Below are 20,008 nucleotides of genomic sequence, written 5' to 3'. Positions count from 1 at the left end.
TCTGCGCATCCCCAAATATTCAAGAGAAATGGACAAAGCTGTATTATTTAGAAAATAATTACACAATAGCATTAATAGTAATATCAATAATACTGTAATAATACACACGACTCGCTTGGAGCGCAGTTATTAGACTAGTGAGGTAATAAAAAGAGCGCAACGTAATTTGGCACACACATACATACATACATACATACATACACACGCGCGCGTGCACGCGCACAGGCGCGCACACAGAGACATACACAGATTACAAATGCGTGAGTTTCGGTGCTTCCTGAATCCGTCCCTGAGACGCTTGGTGAGAGGTGAGGTCTGTGTATGTGGGATGTGGATCACAGGGTCCGTGGTGGTGGTTTCCTGGGATCTGAGCGGCACAGCTGTAGTCCACACTGGTGGATGACGGGTGGGGGAGATGGCCGAGGTTGAACATGGGGCCCGAGGCTGGCATGGAATCAACAAAATTCCCACCCACATAAACGGGGCTGCCTTGCAAATTGGCGTTGGCAAAGCCGCCGTTGCTCTGCATGCTGTGGTGTTCGTACTCGGAGCCCGGGTACCTCTTCTGCTGCGGGATGCAGCCGCCCAAGGGCGCCGTGTACGCGGCCAAGCCGTACATGTTCTGCTGGGGTTTGGCGAAGGACGGGGGCGAGGGCGCGTCATAGCTGAGGCTGTTCACGTTTTGGTGCTGGCCAGAGTATCCAATGTGATTTGGGCCACTCAGCGGCGGGCTTCTATCCGGGGAGTGCCCCAGGGGAGAGTGCGCGAGCCCTTTAGACTTCTGGTCCTTTTTGTATTTCATCCTCCTGTTCTGAAACCAGATCTTTATTTGACGCTCGGTGAGATTCAATAGGTTCGCCATCTCCACTCTCCGAGGGCGACACAGATAGCGGTTAAAGTGAAACTCCTTCTCCAGCTCCACGAGTTGCGCGCTGGTATAAGCAGTTCTGACCCGTTTGGACGCAGGTCCGGGTGGACTCTTCTCATCGCTCACCTCACCACCTGTGAATGGACACATGGGTTCATGAATACATGAGCATCTTAGCATATGTGTTAGCCATAGCATTACCTGTTCAAAAAAGCACAACTACCCCCCACCACCACTACACACACACACACACATACACACACATTGCTCCATCATGGCCTCTATACCTGCAGTAGTGCAGTTGTTGCCCTTCTTCGCGTTCTGCCTGCTCTCCTTCATCCAGGGGAATATCTGCTTGGTGAGCACTGGTGTGCCACTGCTGATGCCGCTGCCAGATGGAGATTTTTTCTTCTGGGCTGCAGGGCTGTTGGAGCTGGGAGAAGATGCAGACAGTGGAGGCGCCTGCTGCTCCCCAATACTCGTGGCTTGGCTGCTGCCATTGCTTTGACTGCTGCTGCTGCTGCTCTGCCGCATGCAGTCACCGTTCAGGTCACTGTCTTTGAGAGCTGGTGGTCGCACAGCAGAGGTCTGGATGGGACACACTGGGCCCTGATAGTCGCTCTCAATGTTAGATGTGGGGTAGGACTGGTGTGCGGGGCCATAGGTGTAAGAGTCTGGTTTGGGGTAAGTGTAGCTTCCAAACAGTCCAGAGTTATCGTAATATGTTGCCTTCTGCATTTTGTTGATTCAAAGCAAATAAACCAGTGCGGCTCTATCCAATGGCATGGGTGTTGTTTATTCACGTGATTGGTGTTCCCCACCGTCGCTCCAGACTGTGACCTACAAACAGAAACACCAACAGACTCATGAATGAGGCCTTCAGCTCGTTAGAGATCCACCAATTTCTTCAATCGAATCTTCACAATGAAACAATTCACGAGAATCAATCAGCTCAGCTCTGGATTAAATCTGTTACCAACTGTCCCTGTAGAACAGGGTTACATCACATATATGCAGCACCCCCCCCCCCCCCCCTCAAAATCCAAGCTGTCCACATGACTCAGTTTCTGCCACAAAACAGTTAAAGTTTAACTTGTGCTCAAATGACCCTCTGGGAAGCTTTAGGAGTCCCTCAGAAACGAGCTGAATCAGCATTTGACACACACACACACACAATAGCCCTTTCACTAATCACGAGGCCCGACAAAGGCCGTCATGCATTGTTCCCTGTAGCAGAAATATAGCCCACCAAGGCCGCGCGCACGCATTTGGATCACATGATTCTTATACGCGTAAAAGGGAAGGGAAGCAAAATGGTTAAATAGTGAAACCCTTCACTGGCTGTTATTAATGTTAGTAGCAGACGTGTGTGTGTGTGTGTGTGTGTGTGTGTGTGTGTGTGTGTGTGTGTGTGTGTGTGTGTGTGTGTGTGTGTGTGTGTGTGTGTGTGTGTGTGTGTGTGTGTGTGTGTGTGTGTGTGTGTGTGTGTGTGTCAGTGTGGGGGGTGGGGTCATGGAGTATTTAATTAGACTTTCTACATCAAACCCATACAACAGATATGTTTTGCTTTTTTTTGGTTAGGTTTTATTTTCAGACTTTTCATTCAATCATTCATTAAAAAAAATTTTTTTTTTACAAAATTATAAATAAATTCAGTTAAAAAAGCAAAAGTTGTCGTGGATATTTTTATTTTTATTTACTTTGGTTTTACGCATGAAACAGAGCACTCGTGTCAGACATTTCACTTAAAGAAAATATCAAAGGAGCCTGTACTGTATGTTGGTGGCTTGAGGAGGCGCAGTCTGCGCCGTGCATAACAATTGCACCTGTCAGTGTGGACCGCGGCGAAATTTATGACCGCAAATGTTATGGTTGTAAACGGCCGCGCGGAGGAATGAAAAGCAAAACACTCCTCGAGACCCGCAGCCTTCAGAAGTGTAAAACCGAGCGTAGGAGGAAACACAGGGAAAGAATTTCATACTCTCACCCATACAGAGGCTCGGTTTATAAATGATGCCTCCATTCTGGCTCAGTGCGAGGCTGCAGCCACACACACACACACACACACACCGAGGCGACACTGGACACTGGAAGCGTCCAGTCTGCTGCCGACAAACAGGCAGGGAGTATTGGCGAAGGCGCGTCTGATCTGATAGTCCCTGGTTAAAGTGTGGGAAATCTGCCATGAAGTGGTGAAAATCTTCCTATTTTTGCTCCATGTTTTTTTGTTATATTTTACAGTTTTCCCTTTTTTTCTTCATAGTAAACAATAGCGTAAAGATAATCAGGCCTTATTTGGGTGGCTGTGCTGGCGAAAGGAGAGGAAAGCACCTATTTAAATCTGCGTAAATAATTACACGTCCAGGTTAAGTTAAAGTCATCCCTCATGTCTGTTTTCGTGATTTAAGCCTCGTGCGAAACTCCGAGCGCGTTAATATGCAGCCTAATAACAAATCACCCTTTCACCTGGTTAGCAGTCGCCTGTGTTGTCTGTACTCCCTTCATTAAAGAAGTGTTACTCACCGAAATCTGCGCAGAGCTCTTTTATTTCCCTCACGCATTCATCACTGCTCTCACCTCGACCTGGAAAGGAAATAGAGTTCAATAAAAAAAATGTCTTTGTGTTATAGATTTGATTTTTTTACAGGCTGTAAAAATCCAGAGCTTGCTGTGAATAAAAAATATATATTTATTTGATAGATTGAAATAAGCATTTTTATATATATTAACAAATCCAGCTTAAATAATAGCACATCATTTTGGTTTGTTTACATTTTTTAACCAATTGTTCCTGAACTCACCATATATGATAGTTGTTTTTTTTTAACTCTGCTTTCAATGGCCTGACAGTGAAAAGTCCTGCATGTGCACTTTAATACAAAGAGCCAGGCCAAATATTTAGCAGCCATAAGCTTTTTTAGGTGACCCTCGGGTCATTCAGCATTAAGTCAAAGTTTAATGAACAACGAGGAGTTTGGCTTCAAGTAAAACCCAAGAAGTGAAGTGAATTCAAAGCAGCTTTTCACTTCTGAGAGAAACACATGGAGAAGATGCTGGAGCGACGACAATGAATACGAAAATTCATAAGGAACTAAAACTATGGAAATACTTTTTTTATTCTTATTTCTTTTTCCCTTTTAGTGTGAAAATAATTGTCTCATCTGCTCATGTTTGAGGATAATTATTTTTTTTTAAATATCATCATCATCATCATGGAGATTTAACATTCCTTCGTTGTGGAATATTTGGTTTAAACTGGTCGATAATCTGCGCCTCAAGTGCGTTTCGAGCACACTGGGCTACTAGTAACAGACATGGTCCTCTTTTCAAACAGCAGTGTTTTTCGCCTACGCGCTGTTACGGTAAGTTTACTGCGCACAAAGGGCCGAGCTCACTGTGGAGTGTTATTATCTCGCGTCGTTTGTTCAAAGGTCTGCTACTATATCGAGCCAAACAACACCGAGAGGCATTTATATTCATATTTATAATCTGTGAAAATAACAATCTACAGTTTAAAAATAATATAATTGCTCCTGATGTGGTAAAAAAATAAATGCCAGGTTGTTGTTTTTCATTGGCGAATACACAGGCAATTTTTTTTGTGCAATTTTGTAATTGCACTAAAATGTTGCTTTGCTCCAGTGCTGATATTGCTCGAAAATGACCAGCAATTATGGAGAAACTATGCTGAAAAAGACGCACAATCAAACCGCTTTTAAATAAATATGCAAAATAAAAGTTATTATTATTATTATATTAAATTGTGTCAGCGACTAAGGCCTGATCTTTAATCCTACACAAACAACACAGACAGAAAATAATTTTAACATGCGCCACAATTAGGAGTAAAACATAGGGCTAAACCTGAGAAGTGTCCAAATAGTAGTAAAATATAAGTATTTGCCTTTGTCCTGGTTGATTATACAGTCCGGTAATCCTTTAAAACATCCAATATGAATTCATGTATAATATAAGGTTGCAGGATAACAAAGCCATATACAACTGAAACCACATAAATCACGGCAAACGCCACTGTGACGATAAGACAACAAATTAATGTGATTTACGATCCAAGAGGCAAAAAAGAAAAGTTCCTCCCCTACTTCTTCTCCCTCCGAGACGGCTTTGGAAATCAGCTGAAAAGCGCAGGGCAGCTCAGGCTCTATCTGTCGATAATTTTGAATTGAACGCGCCTTTCCCCCCCAAAAAAACAAAAACAAGACAAAAAAAAATATCCCACAAAGAGAATAGGAGTCTACTTTTGAAGAGAAGTCGCATTTGGAACTCCATATCCGCAGGATTGCGCGCATGCAGGCGAGAGCGACATTAACAAGCATCACCTCCTTGAATGGAATAAATCATAAATATTCCCTTGCATTATATTAACCCGTGGTTAAAGGTTGCTTTGTGCCGTGCAGTTGCTTACCTGTGCATCAATTCATCATAAAGCAGTTCCACCTTCTCAGTCTCAGCTCCTTTGCACACAGTCTCTAGAATAAATCCTTCACCCTTTGTCTGCAGACAATGCTGTCCTAAACCTGATCTTGCTGTTTTTCAGACATTTCCATATACCAATGGAGACAGTATTCCCGAAAGAATGGAAGGACTCACATTCAACTACCAATAAAAAGCGAACGAGGTATCCTTATTCCAGGAGAAGAAGAAAAAAAAAAGTCCCTGGCAATCAATCACCCATTGAAATATTCAGGAAATATTCAGAAAGTGATACAGGCATTTGCAGCTATAACATTAGGATTTTTTGTGTGGGGGGGTTTTCAGGGAGCTTTATGGTGACAAATAAAGGCGCTGCCTTAAGATACAAGCATATTTGTTCACGTGATTGTCCCCTTATTCATCCAACCCTTACCTCACCAATCCATTTTGATAAAGGGTGGCGTTTATTTCCTCCTCAACTGTGTGAAAATGTTCCACTGCCCATTTCTTTTAATCTGCCCTTGAACTGCGAGCATTGCACCTCGCCTGCACTTCAGTATTTACACACACACAGAGAGCAGATATATGCTCTTGTTTGGGTTTTTACTATAAATACAAGAATATTAAATAATGTGTGCATTTATTTTTTACATTTTAGAGAAGTGTCCATTTATTTGGCTAAATTTACCCACATTTATCAGTGATTTTCACAATAAATTTGGCCTTTTCAGCTCAGCACATAAAACATTATTTATTATTATTAACACTACTAATACTAATAGGGGTTTCAATTCCTATTCCCTGTTTAGTCGCACAATAACACAGTTAGTGTGGGATGTGCACATTTTTGAAAGTGATTTATGAAACGAATGACGTGTGGGTTTGGGACTGGATTGTATTCAAATAAACCACATTATCATCTTTTGTTTGTTGTGTCTGTCCTCACACTCTGCTCCAACACAAAGAGTGACAGCCATGTTTTTTTTTCTCCTTCTTCTCCTTCTTCTTCCCTGCATTGTTTTCTATATCCATCACAGTAAGAAGAGAGATTGTGAGAATGAAATAGCACCATTCCCTGTTTGATAAGCACTAAATGAATGGATAAATAACAACATTGATAAAGACCAGATTGGATTGGAAGAGGGAGATTTGGAGCCGCAGAGAGCGTCGGCTGCAGCTTCAGCGGTGGTTATCTTTGCTGAGAAGAAGAAGAAGGAGAAGAAGAGGGGATGCAGCAGACTGGTAGCGTCGCAGCATATGTTCAGAGGGTAATAAAAGTGAAAGATTTACAGTTTTCGCCCGGCCCCCCAACAGCCTCGCACCCTTTCAGGAATTACTGAGAATGATTTACAAGGAGGCAGAACTGTCAGTGTTGCCCGAAACTTCCACTGCCTCCAAGAAATCACAAATCAGATCATTCCATCTAACAATAAAAACAAGCAGAAACAGACTGTCCCACAAAGCTTTAAAGGGAAGATAAATAAGCAGTTATTTGTCCGATATGAGAGGGGGAAAATCCACCATTCACCAAAGGTATGTTCACATATATACAAGCCATACAAGACAAGAGCGTGTTTCATTCAAATAGTTATTGTCAGAAATAAATAAAATATTATTTAGCTCCTTCTATAAAAAAAAAAAAAGTTGTTTAAATTGTGTCAAATTTGGATTTAACAATACGCGAATAAAGAATAACGAGCACTGAGTCCGAGGTCGCATTTATACAGAGTGAGCCTCAATAAATACACGTCAGTGTCTCTTCATTTGCACCATATATCACATCAAGCCCTTTGGAGACAAATGCGCAAAGAGCAAAACCTCGAGCTTTTCTTTAAAAAAAAAAAGAAAAAAGAATAAAATCTATGTTTGTTTGTTGTTTTTTTGTCCTCCCCTAAAAAGAAAACAAAGACAGAGATGCATGCACACACACAACAACAACAGCGACCAGAGAACCACAGGCTGCACAATTCTGCTCAGAGCGCACACATCAAAGGGAGCAATCTATCAAATATCACGACATTTGATATCGTCATTGAGCAGCTCGGGCAACATGAAAAATGCTGAAATATTTACCTACCCAAGCATCCATCGGTTCGGGCGTGTTGCTAAAGTGCGAGGGCTTGCGGTTGCGCCGGGAATCGGATATTATTTTCTTGGGGGATCTCTTCAGTTTTCAAGTCTGATAGAGTCCTTGCGATTAATGACGACGCCGTGTTTCTAGGGGGACGTGCTGCATTAATTATTTAGACAATCACGTGGTCGAGAATGGAGAGCGGAGTGGTATAGTCTCTGGATTATATCTGTGAATGCAGACAGCGCACTTTCATATATCTTAGGGGGCTGTGGTCTGTCTGGCTCAGAGAAGCTTCTGCGAAACCAGCTGGAAATCAAATATGGCCCCGGATGGAGAGTAAGAGACGTTGTATTCCTGCACTGGGTGCAGTGTCATTGAAAATGGCACTGCCTTTGGCTCCCATTTATTGCTGTTCACACATGTAGGTCAGTGTGGCTACACACTGCACAGTGTAATAGGCTATTCTGACCTGAGATCAGCTGAGGAGGAGGAGGGGGGGAGAGAGAAACTGCGTTATGATATATTTATTTCTCAGATAATGGTCTTATCAAGATTATATATATATATTAAATGGCTTTTAAATAATAAATGATAAATAAAGCTGAGTGCTTGTGTTCAGACTGTGCAGCAGATGTATATAAAGTATATAAAGTATAGGTTAGTTGTCCAAATGTCAGCACCCCCCCCCCCCCTCTCTCCCCCCTCTCCTCCCCCCTCTCATCCTCTCTTCAGCATCTATGCACAGATCATTGATGGCAGCATGGTGGATCGGTGGCATCACTTTGTCTCAGCTTCTCTATGACTCTATATGTGACACTCGCTCGAGACATGTGAGCGCCTATATGGTGCACGCCTGCGTGTCCGCAAATGGTCAGTGGGGATCAGGCAGTGGTCAAAACATTGGGAGAGAGTGCGCGTCTGTTTTATTTGGATCAGAAGTGAATCCTGCTCTGTGGAGGGTGGGAGGTCAGTGTTGCAGTGGGGTCATCTCCAATAAAGATGAGACAATATCAGGGCCAGTGCGTGGAATATGTCATGTGTGTGTGTGTGTGTGTGTTGATGCTGAGGCGATGAAAGTGGGGGAAGTCTGGGTTTTGGAGTGAGATAAATAACCCTAAAAACTTGTTTTTTTTGTCACATTGAGAGTGATGGAGTAAATGAACTGTTGTGTTATGTGTGTTTGTTCCAAATAAGTTGCATTTGTGTGGAAATAAACTTTAAATTTACAGAATTGTGTCAAAGCTTTTGTGCAATACGTGGTTTTCACGGAAACACAATCTCGTTGGAAAGATCATCCGAGGATGTTTTTACGCACAGCGTGTGCGAAACCACGGGTGAAAATTGGGGCAGAGCTCAAGAAAAACTGAAAGTTGATAGTTTTATAAGTTCTATTTCACTGATTCGTTAAATGTGGCACATTTGTGTTTTCACTTGTCCTACTTGAGGCCGGATTTTTTTGCCCGGGCAGAGCACATTTGGTGCGTTTAGGGAGCGAGATCTCCTCCATATGGTGATTTCACACCAAGAGTTCCAAAAGGCGCAAAACAAACACAACTCGATAATAATTTATGGCTAAATGATTCTAAAATTCTTTTTTTTGCGTGTGTGTGGGAAGGCTGAGAAAATATTTAATCCTGTTAGTTAGATAAATAATTTCATTTAAATAATTTCCCGAGTTAAAGAATAATCACGATCACGACAAACAATGAAATGCATAATCAGTAGAAATCTTTATTTCTTTCCAATATACTTCTCACATCTCAAAAATGCACAATACAAAGTAGAAAGCATGTACAAAAATAAAACCAAGAACACGAGGAGACAAATGCACAAATGCAGAACCTTTTTTGGGGGTCGTGTGTTTGGTATAAATACTGTTTTACGGAGGAAAAAACGCGTGTTTCCACGCACTGACTCTTACTTTGTGTTTTGTGGGATTTTTTTTTAAAGAAGAAGAATCTTTCTCCAAAAGAAAAAGAAGAAAAGGCGCCTGGGAGAGAAAATGCTGCCTGTCCGGCGGGTCAGGGGGTGCTGGGGTCAGTCCTTGCGGCTGAAACGTGTCCTCTGCGTGAACCTGCCACTGCTGCTTTGTCGACCTTCGGTTGAAATACCTTTTCAAGTGTCTCATGGTGAAGACTTCACAGAGAAGACCTCCTCGTATCTGGGAGAGCTTCTGGGCCTTTTTTTTTTTTTTTTTTTTAAAGTTGTTTTGTGTCCGAAGACAATAACAGTGTAAAACAAGAAATATCTGTCTTGCAACGTGACGTGAACGCGCCCCCCCCCCCCCCCCCCCCACACACACACACACACTCAGTTTGCCTAATGAAAAACTATAATATCCAACCCCCGCCCTCCTCACACATTAACTAAGACTAAAACTTTTTTTTTGTTGCATAAAGCCATGCTAATAATGCACAAGAGTTCAAACATATTTGTCGAGTAATTAAAAGTTTAACGAATGCTCTTATAATTAAATTGCATGTGTGCTATATGAATTAAAAAAAAACAATGTACACTTTCGTTTTTTAAATAAATAAATGACGTGGAAGAAGGAAAAAATATACAATTATAATCCTAAATATTCCGGATTTGATTATTTCCGAGGAGAAACATCCAAATATCAAATATCGATGCCATGCAGGAACAAATGATCTTTCATGTAAGAGTTTGAAATGGCACGAGAGAGAGAGAGAGAGTAAGAGAGAGAGAAGGAGAGAGAGAGAGCCTCTGAAAATGTACACTGTTTACAGAGATGTCAGGAGAGATTTATAAGGGCACTCAGAATAGTACGCACACAGGAATGTCTCGCTTTCGGGAATCATATTTAGGCTAAAGAGAGAAAAATAATAATTTTCTTCAAGGCTTTATTGTACAAAATAAGTTAAAAACATATACAAGTCACAAAGACACGTAGGACTGAAATATTCAGCGGGAATTTTTGCAGTTTACGAAAAAAGTAGGTTGTGTTTGGCGTGCTTTTATGCAAATAATGCTTCAAGTATATATATATATGTATATATAGATCTATATATGTTTGTGCGTTTATTTATTTATTGTGCGTTTGATAGAAAAAACAACTGAAATAATGACATTTCTTGTGTGTGTGTGAGTGTGTGTGTGTGTGTGTGTGTGTGTGTGTAATTCGAAAGAAGGGCTTCCCTGTTCTGACTACAGATGTTCCAGTCTGTAAATCACCGTGAATCCACGTTGGAGGAACTTTTGTTTAAATCCATGAAATCAGCCGAGGTTGATGATTAAAATGTCCTCAAAGGTGAAGAAAAAAACAACAAAAAATAAAAATAATAAAAATGGAAAAACAAAACAAAAAAGTTTGGATGTATTTGTGTCTCTGGTGAAATAATAATAATTAAAAAAGAGTTTCAGTTACAAAGACTGATTGGTTTTTCTGACTCTTGAAGTCAACACTGCTGGGGTCACTTTTTTTTAGTTAAATTAAAAAAATATATAAAGAGATGGAAAAAAACCGACATCAGTCCATGCAAAAGTCAGGCAACCGTTGTCTTTTTTTTGTATGTACAGTTAATTTGTAAAGATGGGACAGCCTCCCCTCTCTTTATAATGCTGTGATATCAGTCTGGTTATCCTTCTGGATGCTTTGCAGATGGCTGGGAGCTGGTGCAGATCTGCCCTTGGTGTTGGGTAGCTTGTGATCTTTCTTCCATTTCATCCGTCTGTTCTGAAACCAGATTTTAATCTGCCTCTCGGAGAGACAAAGCGTGTGGGCAATCTCGATCCGCCGCCGCCTGGTTAGATACCTGTTAAAATGGAACTCCTTCTCCAGCTCCAAGACCTGCTGCCGAGTATAAGCTGTTCTGGAGCGTTTGGGCTCCGAGCCTGTGTAATCTGGGTTGACTGTGGAGAAAGAAAACAAACAAACAAAACAAAACAAAAAAAGAAAAGAAAGAAACAAGGGTCACCAAATGTGTCCAGTGAAGCATGCAGGCAAAAACAAAAGTAGAGCAGTGCTCTTTTATTTATTATTTACCCGGGACGCTCAAACTTTTTAAAGACACGTGAACGCAGCACAGCAGATCATCACTGATTTTTAAGTGCATTTAAACAGATTTAACTTCGCGATATTACATGCGGTCAATAGGTGTTTCCAGGAGCTCTCAGGCGCTCACCTCGCGGCCTGTTTCCTCAGCTATAAAAATTTATGACTTGTGTAATTGGCGAGGCCTTTCAAAGACTCCCATAAATATTACACTGAATGATTTCTAAACTAGTGCCCTCTCATAAGACAAGAAGAAGAAGAAGAAGAAGAAGAAGAGGATCTTACCAGTATTTACGTGGACTTTCTTCATCCAGGGATAAACTACTGCAGGCTGCTTGGCTTGTATCCCATTTTGGCTCTTTGTGTTTTGCTGCTGTCCACAAGTCCGGGGTCCGGCGGACACTGGGACCGGAGGGCTCTGCTCAGTCTGTGCGTTAAAAGGACTCGCGTGGCCGGATCTCTCCTGCACATGACCCCGTGGCTGCACAGTGGAGTCCTGCACAGTGGAGTCCTGCACAGTGGTGCAGCTGAAGGGCTGCTCCGTGTAGTTTGGCCGTGGGTAGATCCCTGGATGCTGAAAGTCTGTGCCCTGCGAGGGACTGTAGTAGTCCGAGCCCTGCTCAGGTATGTAGCTATTTTGTGAATATTCCTCGCAGGGAGGAAATTTCGGGTCCACATACTTAGAGTTCACCATATACGAACTCATGGCCATTAATTTCTGAAGGTAGAAAATACTAATTTTTCTCGAGTTGTCTTTTTTTCCTCCCTCCATAAAGCCCTCCTACTTGGTGTCAACTGAATAAAGTTAGCGAACCATGTGACCAGATCGGCCAATGGAGGTGATGCTGGTCCATACGCGAGTAAACATACAAGTAAGAGCAATATTGTCTGATTTAAGATGCATCCAGGGAATAATAATGTCAGATTATAAAATATTACAGTTAAATGTCAGTGTTTAAGTTTGACAGAAAAACAAAACAAGCTGGAAAACACACAAATAAAACAAAACTCTGTGTTTTATTCCAATTAAAAAGTGTCAAAATGCATAATTAAAAATGAAAAGCCAATGGTTATGCTGTTGTTTTATCTAAACACATTTAACCACATCTTCTTCTTTTTTTTAAAGTGTAACTTGAAGGCGCAGTGTTCAACAGAGAAACAAACAAAAGATACAAAAAGCCCCTCGGCATAAAAGCAGCGAATAATGACTGAGGACAATTGATGGACACTGTCTTTGTCAAGAAGGGGTCATCCAAAAGTTACACCAATCTCATCACTTCATCTTCTCTCATCCCTTTGACCAAAAAGAACCGTCTCAGGAGCCGATTGGCCAAAAGCAGCAGCAGCAGCAGCAGCAGCAGCCTCTGGGAATCAATAATGCAGAGACAGAAAACGAGCCACAGGAGAGAGAAGCTACAGCTGGAGAGGACTCAGGCTTAGTTTCTATTACCAAATCATTTCCTTTCCAACATATAAACACAACCACAGCCTGTAAGTCCTAATCACGGCCATTTCCACGCGAAACACTTTGGATCAGATTCCCACAAAGACAAAGATATAGAGTTTCAAACTGCGCCCTGAGCCTTGTCCTTATGAAGTATGTGCTGCTGTCAGTTTGACTCTCCTTCACACAGGAGGCTCCTGTCACTGCAGCCTCTGACCGCACGTCGAGCTCAAAAAGAACCCATCAAAGTCAATAAAAACACATCGAAGTTTTTTCATCGACCATATACTCCCCTAGAATCGAATCTGTGACTGGGGTTTCATCACACAAATTCGGTTCTACAGGGTATATATAGACGACGGGTAACAACACAGCTCACTCTCAGTTCCTCCTCACCAGCAAAAATAAATACATTAAAAAAAAAAAAGAACCCACACTAAGGCCTTTACACTTTGAGCCAAACATCACTGAACCTCACAGCCAACACAAACCATGACAGGAGCAAAGTAAAAGAGGCGTCCATCACATCCAGACTGCACTGAAAACCACTTTTTCCAACATAATTAGATACTTTTTCTTATTAAAACAACTTTCTCTTTCGTTTTCAGGATGTTTCTTGAATGCATAAGCTTCATTTGTGAGTATTTAATTGTTAAACAGCAGCTTCAGACGTCATGTCAGCTGCAGCTTCTCAGAGTCTATGACAGCATCCTCTCTCTCTCGTTTTGGTGACAATTTTGTCGTTGGTGCAGAAATGGTCACACAGTAGCTTCTTGAGTCATGTCAGCTGCATCTTCTCAAAGTGTATTGCCCCCACATGATAGTGCTGCCTGGGGCCATCCCTGTCCATGTGTCTCCTCCAAAAAAAAAATGAGCCAGTGAACTCAGATTAACCCATGATCCAAGTTGAATAATTATTAGAAAGAATATAAGTCCATATATAAGAATATAAGTCCATTTTTAGCTCCAATATCAGCATGAACGACAAAACTGCATGCAGGCCAGTAACAAGAAGACTTTACCAAGCAGAGTCTGAGGCCAGAGGCCACACAGGTCAAACCAAATCATTTACAAACTTATCAAAAAAATTCCATTATTTTGCTCTCGTTGACAGCTCAATGGGTGCAAAAGTTTACCAATTCCTCGTCTGCCATTAACTAAACCAGCATGGCAACCACTACGAATTCTTTCTGTCCATTAGATTTTTACAAATGGATCAAAGCTGGGAATATTTAAATGTGTAAATATACTTTATTTACTTTTTAAAATCTATATTTTAGTAAGGGGAAAGTCTTAACACAAATAAAACTAGAGATATAATCATTAGTGTTGTGTCATTTCCTGTGAGACTTTGAGTTAGTAATAATTAGATTAAACATAATTTGATTAAAATGTCCGGATGAATTTGTCTTGATGACAAAATATTGCACGTGGGCTAAAATGTAAAATTTAGGGGGAAAGTTTGAATATAAATAGGGCCAAACATACAAATACAGATTTAAATAAGAAGAAATAAACGAAATATGTGTGATTGTTTTCTGGATGATGTGCAAATATGCGCAGCCTGGCACGAGGATGAAACCCAGGTTTGATATTTATAATTAAATAGATATATTATTAAAATCTAACCTATATTTCAAACTGAGAGTTTCTAAAAGTGTTTAAGAGTGGAAAAATAAAACAAATTTGTACTTTTATGCGTTTATCTTCACATTGGCACACATCATGTTTCAGCCTGCGATTGTCAATTTAAATCAGATTAAAAATCATTCGTTTCCTGCACAATAGTTTTGTGACACAAAATACAAAGTCGTAATAAATTCGTTCTTGATCTTCACATTTCAATATTAGTGAGACAGCCTGACCTGCCTTTCACCTTGCCCCCGCGAGCCCTTCAGACGGGTCAAAGCCGAGATACGCAACAAAAGAAAGATAAAGTCAGCGTTTCCTGGCAGCTTGACTTCAGCTAAAAGGCTAAATGCTTCGGCTCGACTGCTTTCCCATTTCAATTACGGGCTTCTTTTCTACTTAAGGAATTACTTTTCACGTTGTGTTGGAGCGCCAGAAAAAACACGAGGCCTATTTAATGTCATTTGTGGCACTAATAATTGAGATGGTTTTCCTCCCACTGTCAATAATAATAATAATAATAATAGTAATACGTGTTTAATACGCGTGTTAAATAAGTAAATACATAAATAAAATAATAAATAAATAAATATACTGAATCTCTAACAGGAACATTGAATTTGAAGGCCTTTAAAGTAAAAACACTGGGCCCATAAAAGTGACGTAGTGACCAAACCCTTTTATTGACGTAAACCATGGACTGTTTTTGTTGTTGTTTGTCATTTACATTTAAAAAATAAAATAAAATAAACTGACGCACAAACAAATTGTAAATCATTTTGTTTACATTCCGCATGGATTTAATTAATTCTTGAAGAGGCCTATACATCAGCAGCATTTTCAAAATGTGCGATTTGATTCCAAGCAAATAAGTGAAGCCCAGTGATATGAAGCGACTGAACCATACAGCAGTGGAAAAACAACAACATCCAAACAAAAACAAGCTCAGTGTGCAAAGAGAAAGACGAGGCAGTTTCCAAACCAGCAGCTCGTCTTTATCTCTGGGACTATCACGCACTGTTGCACCATTGACAGTATGTAGCGCGAGGTACGCTATGCGTATGACATCACACGCCCCATGCATACCACGAGCATAATGATAAAACTCTAGCTTACCACAGAGACTGCAACACATGGCACCGCGCGCAACAAACACATCCATGCTGAAGGGGAGAAAAAGTCTGTGCCCGCCACTGCAGTTGGCTGCCAAATGAAGCTCTATTCCAACCCATCTGGACGCTCTTACTAATACACAATGAGAATTATATTTTGGCTTGTCAAGTCTCAGGCCATAAAACAAACTTTAATGGCGTCACGTGTTTCCTCACAGCCATTCACAAGGGCGCGCTGGCCCATAAATAACCCTCAAAGTTGCACTTACTCAATAACGCCGATTAGGCTGATGTGCCCTGAGTAAAGTCACAGGAAGCTGGGAGCATGGCACACATGGGAAACAGCACTGCACAGATAACACACACTACTTTTTATGTTGTTTTAGTTATAGTTTAACAAACTGTAATCAGCATATAGGAATAAATGTTTCATAAATATTAATAAACCCATTTAAATCAAATGTGTTTTCCTCCTCACAGCACAAACATGATTGGGATATTTTACTGGAGCAATTCCACCTCCAAAGTGCGAACATAAACATCGACCATGCGTCACCGAATGCTGCTAAAAATTCATTTCTCTCCCCAGTGAACCTGCCACAATAAGACTGATGTCATTCAGGCTTCCGGGCCAATCCCTGCGCGCAGAGAGACAGTTAGCCCCTCCCCTCTCTTCCTGCCCAAACTGAAGAGAGAGAAAGAGAGAGGGCTGATGATGGTTGGTGTGTGCTCATGTTTGGATGGCTGCCTCTGTGGAGCAGGTATATAGTGTGATAAATGATGAGGAGGGTAAAATGAAATCAGAGGCTTGTCAATTTTTAAATGCACGTCCTCATGAAAACTTATTTCCCTGATGTTAAAAAAAAAAGCCTTCTGGGTATATTTGACAAACATCTGCACTCACACATTCCCAGCTATTAATAGATGACTAGTGATGTTTATGATTTCATTTTTTATTTCTTTTGCAATTTAATGGTTTTTAAAATCACCAGATGCTGCACTATAGCAGCTATCTCTGTTTACTTTAACATCATTATCATAATATCATCCTCTTCATCCTGAGGTGAGTATTATGTGTCTTTAAAAATGACTATAAATATGGATGAAAATATAATAAACAGTTGCCGTCACTGTGTGCAACAGTTACCCTTATAATAAACTGTCCTCTGTCTGTATAAATATTAATGCATAAGCATTGATTAAATAATAACCAGCTGTTTATTTCCCCCTTTTCACTGGAGCAATGGGAAGCAGCCATTTTGACAGTATGTCACAGGAGGAAAAGCACATGTATGATGGCTGAGTTCCATTTATAGCCTCCTCACAATCATACTGCATGCATGTTGTTTCCTGACCTACATAAACGCAACAGAAGCCATAGGTAAGGTGACAAATAACCACTTATTTTTTCCTCCCCTGGTGAAACGTAAATAGGCCATTGTGATACAAACATGCATGTTCTTAAACAGCATCATCATCATCATCACCATGTATGAGGTTCATCACACAGCTGCTGCACAAACTCAACAAAAAAAACACTTAATAAGCCGGTCACGTGACCATGGTGCGTCAGCCAATCACTGCGCCCAGGAAGCTGCCGGTCAAGGCGCGCTGACTGCAGGCAGAGAGGCCGAGTGTTGGGCAACAGCGCCTTCTGCTGGAATTTTAACGACTTCCCTTCTCTATTGTCCACTGTAAAAAATATCAATCAAAGCAAAAAAAAAAAAACAAGCTTCCTCAAAGAATCTTAAATGTCATTAGATTATCGACACACATGAGCGAAGAGGAAGAGGACAGTGCGTTTTTAAAATGGGGAATAGATGAATCAGATATTTGATCAATTATGTTCAGGTCTCTAAAAATCAGTGTTGTATTAATACTTGATTTAAATGTTGTTTAAATTAGATATTGAAACGAATCAAAGTGCAGCTGACACCAAAGAAGGGTCGAAAAGACTTTCGTGATTTCTGAAACTGAAATAAATTGAATAAATCATTGATTCCCAAGATAAAAAAAAAGAAAAGAAAAAAAGAGTAAAGTTGAACATGCAGATGCTAATCAAAACCAGCAAATTCAGCAGATACAGAAAATGGAAATTTGTTCATAACGTGACAAAAATCACTTGGTTTATCTGACTGGAAAATTAATACAAAAAAAGATAAATGCAATGCGAAAAACTATTAAATGTATGATGTTTCCAATGTCTATATATATATATATATATATATATATGTATGTAAATAAAGACGTTTGAAAAACATTTCTGTCACACAATAATCCAAAAGATTCTACAATATGACCAGAGGATATGAGGGGATTTCATAAAGGGTGGAGATGAAACCACATCCTCTTAAAACTCATATCTGTAAAAAATGTTTTCAAGGCCTGTGGCCAGACATTTGCTCTTCTTCTTAAACACTAACACTATCACATACAAGAGGAAATATACAGAAGCTACGTGCACTGACTAATTAAAGAAAACCGCCTGAGTGCGGTCTTATTTCCTCAGGTTTTCAGTGTTGCCTCTTTTCCAGGGTCCATTTTGTCGCATTGCAGTGAGGCTGTAAATACTTTCGCAGCTGCCTGTCAGCCAACAGTGAAATACTGTCTTTGTTCACTTGGCCCCATCTCCAGGCAGCTGAACACTGCTATGAAAACTGAGCCTGCTTTGCCATGCAGACGTGCATGTGTGCAAATACAGCAACGCGGATTTGTACTGTGTCGATGGATAGTGCAGCATTTTTCTCTCTCTTTTTTTTTTTGTTGGCAAGTGTGTGCAGATATGACGGGGGGCTCATCCTGCAGATGTTCTAGTGCAGCTGGACAAAAAAAAACCTGAATGTCAACTATGAGAAGGCGAAGGGAAACGAAAAAGTCGATTCAAATCGAAATCTCTAAAGGGAAACGTTGGTTAAAAACGAGAAGCTTGAAAAACACTGCACTCAAAACCTCACACTTACCGAGCCACAATCAGTATATATATGATGAACATTCAAACACAACTCCATATAAATATTTAAAAAACATTTGCGTTTATTATTGGAGCATAATTCTCTGTCAAACATAACCACCAGCCTTTATATGGCTGCGTAAAAACAACAGCTTGAAATGCGTAAATTCACCAAAATGACCTGAGAGCTTGTGAGGCTTCAGCTCATTTACATGACTAATGAAACAGGAAGCTGTCAAAGTTCACATGCAGACGCACACGCAGACGTGAATAAAGGCTGCGAACATCATCAGAGTGAAAGTTCATACCTGTATCCGGGATGTAATCCATGTTCATTCGCTCAGGTTTACCGATGCGCCGCATCTCGGTGATGAGAGCTCGTGCTGCGGTGTGCATGTCGAGGTCAGACACTGACAAAGTTGAAACGCAACCCTCTCTCTCTTGTCATCCAGGAGAGCGAGAGCAGAGCTGTTCCGCAAAAAAAAAAAAAAAAAAAAAAGATACGTACACAGTTTCGCACGTTTATGGAACGAATGACAGGATTAGGATTTTTTTTTTTTTTTTTTTAAGAAAGCGGACCGTGGCGCATCGGTTTGAGCAGCATAGACGCAGAATGCAGTGGGAAAAAAATCGCCTGGGAAATCAGGAAAAGAGCCATGAAGACGTTTGCCTCTCACACATGACCAGTGGCATCCAATGACAGGCGATGGAGGCACATAAAAAGGTCTATTACCAAGTTGTAAATTTTCCTCTCACAAAAAGGAATTTCGACTGCAGCAATTCTCCCCATCTTTGCGCATAATAGCAGAGAAGCCCCTCCGTGTTCTTTAGGCGAGAGAGAGAAGAGAAAAACACTCTGTAGTCCTCCCTCTTTGACATGTTCTGTTGCGGTTGCTCGACCATCAAATATCTGAAGTAACACATTCTAGTCTTAAATGTTTTCGTTTGCAACAAACATGTTTGTAAAGAAATAACGTCCTATTTTATTCGTATTTTTTGTATTGATCTCCTTTTGTTGGCTGCATCGTGATAATGCGGTCTTTGTTTACAACAGATTAAGGCCAAACTATTTATATGTTAAAATTTGAATGACAAAAGCTACAGCACAATTCTTACGTTATTATTTTTCACATCGAATTAAAAAAAAAAAAATGTTGCACAAACTGCGAACGACCAGATTGGGCGTTTTTCCTGCTCATTTATGTTCTCTTTTCTCAGAAATAGGCCTATATGCAGGAAAAGGTCACGTGATGAAAGCCTTGCGATAAAATGAGCCTGATACCGGTTTGTATGTTTAATAAAAGGGAAATAATAAAACACAGTTAAACGTGTTATTTCTGACTCACATTATGACACTGGCCTCCTCTGTCCTGACGCACAGTAAACATGTATCTCTATTAACTCCTCGAGGCACAAGTTTATTAGATTATTGGTGCATTTGGTTATTTTTCCCCCCCACAAAACATTGATGTGCAGAAGAAA

The 20,008-nt window shown here is 40.7% G+C and overlaps 2 protein-coding genes across 2 annotated transcripts; both read right to left on the bottom strand.

Moving 5' to 3' along the window:
• Positions 1 to 233: 233 nt before the first annotated feature.
• hoxd3a (homeobox D3a) lies at positions 234 to 18,956 on the bottom strand. Its single transcript, XM_083909024.1, has 4 exons — positions 18,835 to 18,956; positions 3,392 to 3,451; positions 1,156 to 1,708; positions 234 to 1,002 (listed from the first exon to the last, which is right to left on the bottom strand). The coding sequence occupies exons 3-4, from the start codon at positions 1,604 to 1,606 to the stop codon at positions 251 to 253; spliced, it is 1,203 nt and encodes a 400-aa protein (XP_083765150.1). The 5' UTR covers positions 1,607 to 1,708; positions 3,392 to 3,451; positions 18,835 to 18,956; the 3' UTR covers positions 234 to 250.
• On the bottom strand, positions 10,799 to 12,118 carry hoxd4a (homeobox D4a). Its single transcript, XM_083908777.1, has 2 exons — positions 11,677 to 12,118; positions 10,799 to 11,249 (listed from the first exon to the last, which is right to left on the bottom strand). Exons 1-2 carry the CDS (start codon positions 12,101 to 12,103, stop codon positions 10,951 to 10,953), a joined length of 726 nt encoding a protein of 241 aa, XP_083764903.1. The 5' UTR covers positions 12,104 to 12,118; the 3' UTR covers positions 10,799 to 10,950.
• Positions 18,957 to 20,008: the final 1,052 nt, after the last annotated feature.

The sequence above is a fragment of the Microchirus variegatus genome (genome assembly GCF_963457635.1).
Source record: "Microchirus variegatus genome assembly, chromosome: 22".
Classification (NCBI taxonomy): Eukaryota; Metazoa; Chordata; class Actinopteri; order Pleuronectiformes; family Soleidae; genus Microchirus; species Microchirus variegatus.
The sequence above is the reverse complement of the archived record's forward strand: the minus strand, read 5'-3'. Positions and strand labels throughout refer to the sequence as shown.

Coding starts and splice junctions, on each gene's coding strand:
- hoxd3a (XM_083909024.1), bottom strand. CDS start 1,606: ATGCAGAAGGCAACATATTACGATAACTCTGGACTGTTTGGAAGCTAC. Junction 1,003..1,155: donor CAACAACTGCACTACTGCAG/GTATAGAGGCCA, acceptor GTCCATTCACAG/GTGGTGAGGTGAGCGATGAG.
- hoxd4a (XM_083908777.1), bottom strand. CDS start 12,103: ATGGCCATGAGTTCGTATATGGTGAACTCTAAGTATGTGGACCCGAAA. Junction 11,250..11,676: donor GAAAGTCCACGTAAATACTG/GTAAGATCCTCT, acceptor CTTTCTCCACAG/TCAACCCAGATTACACAGGC.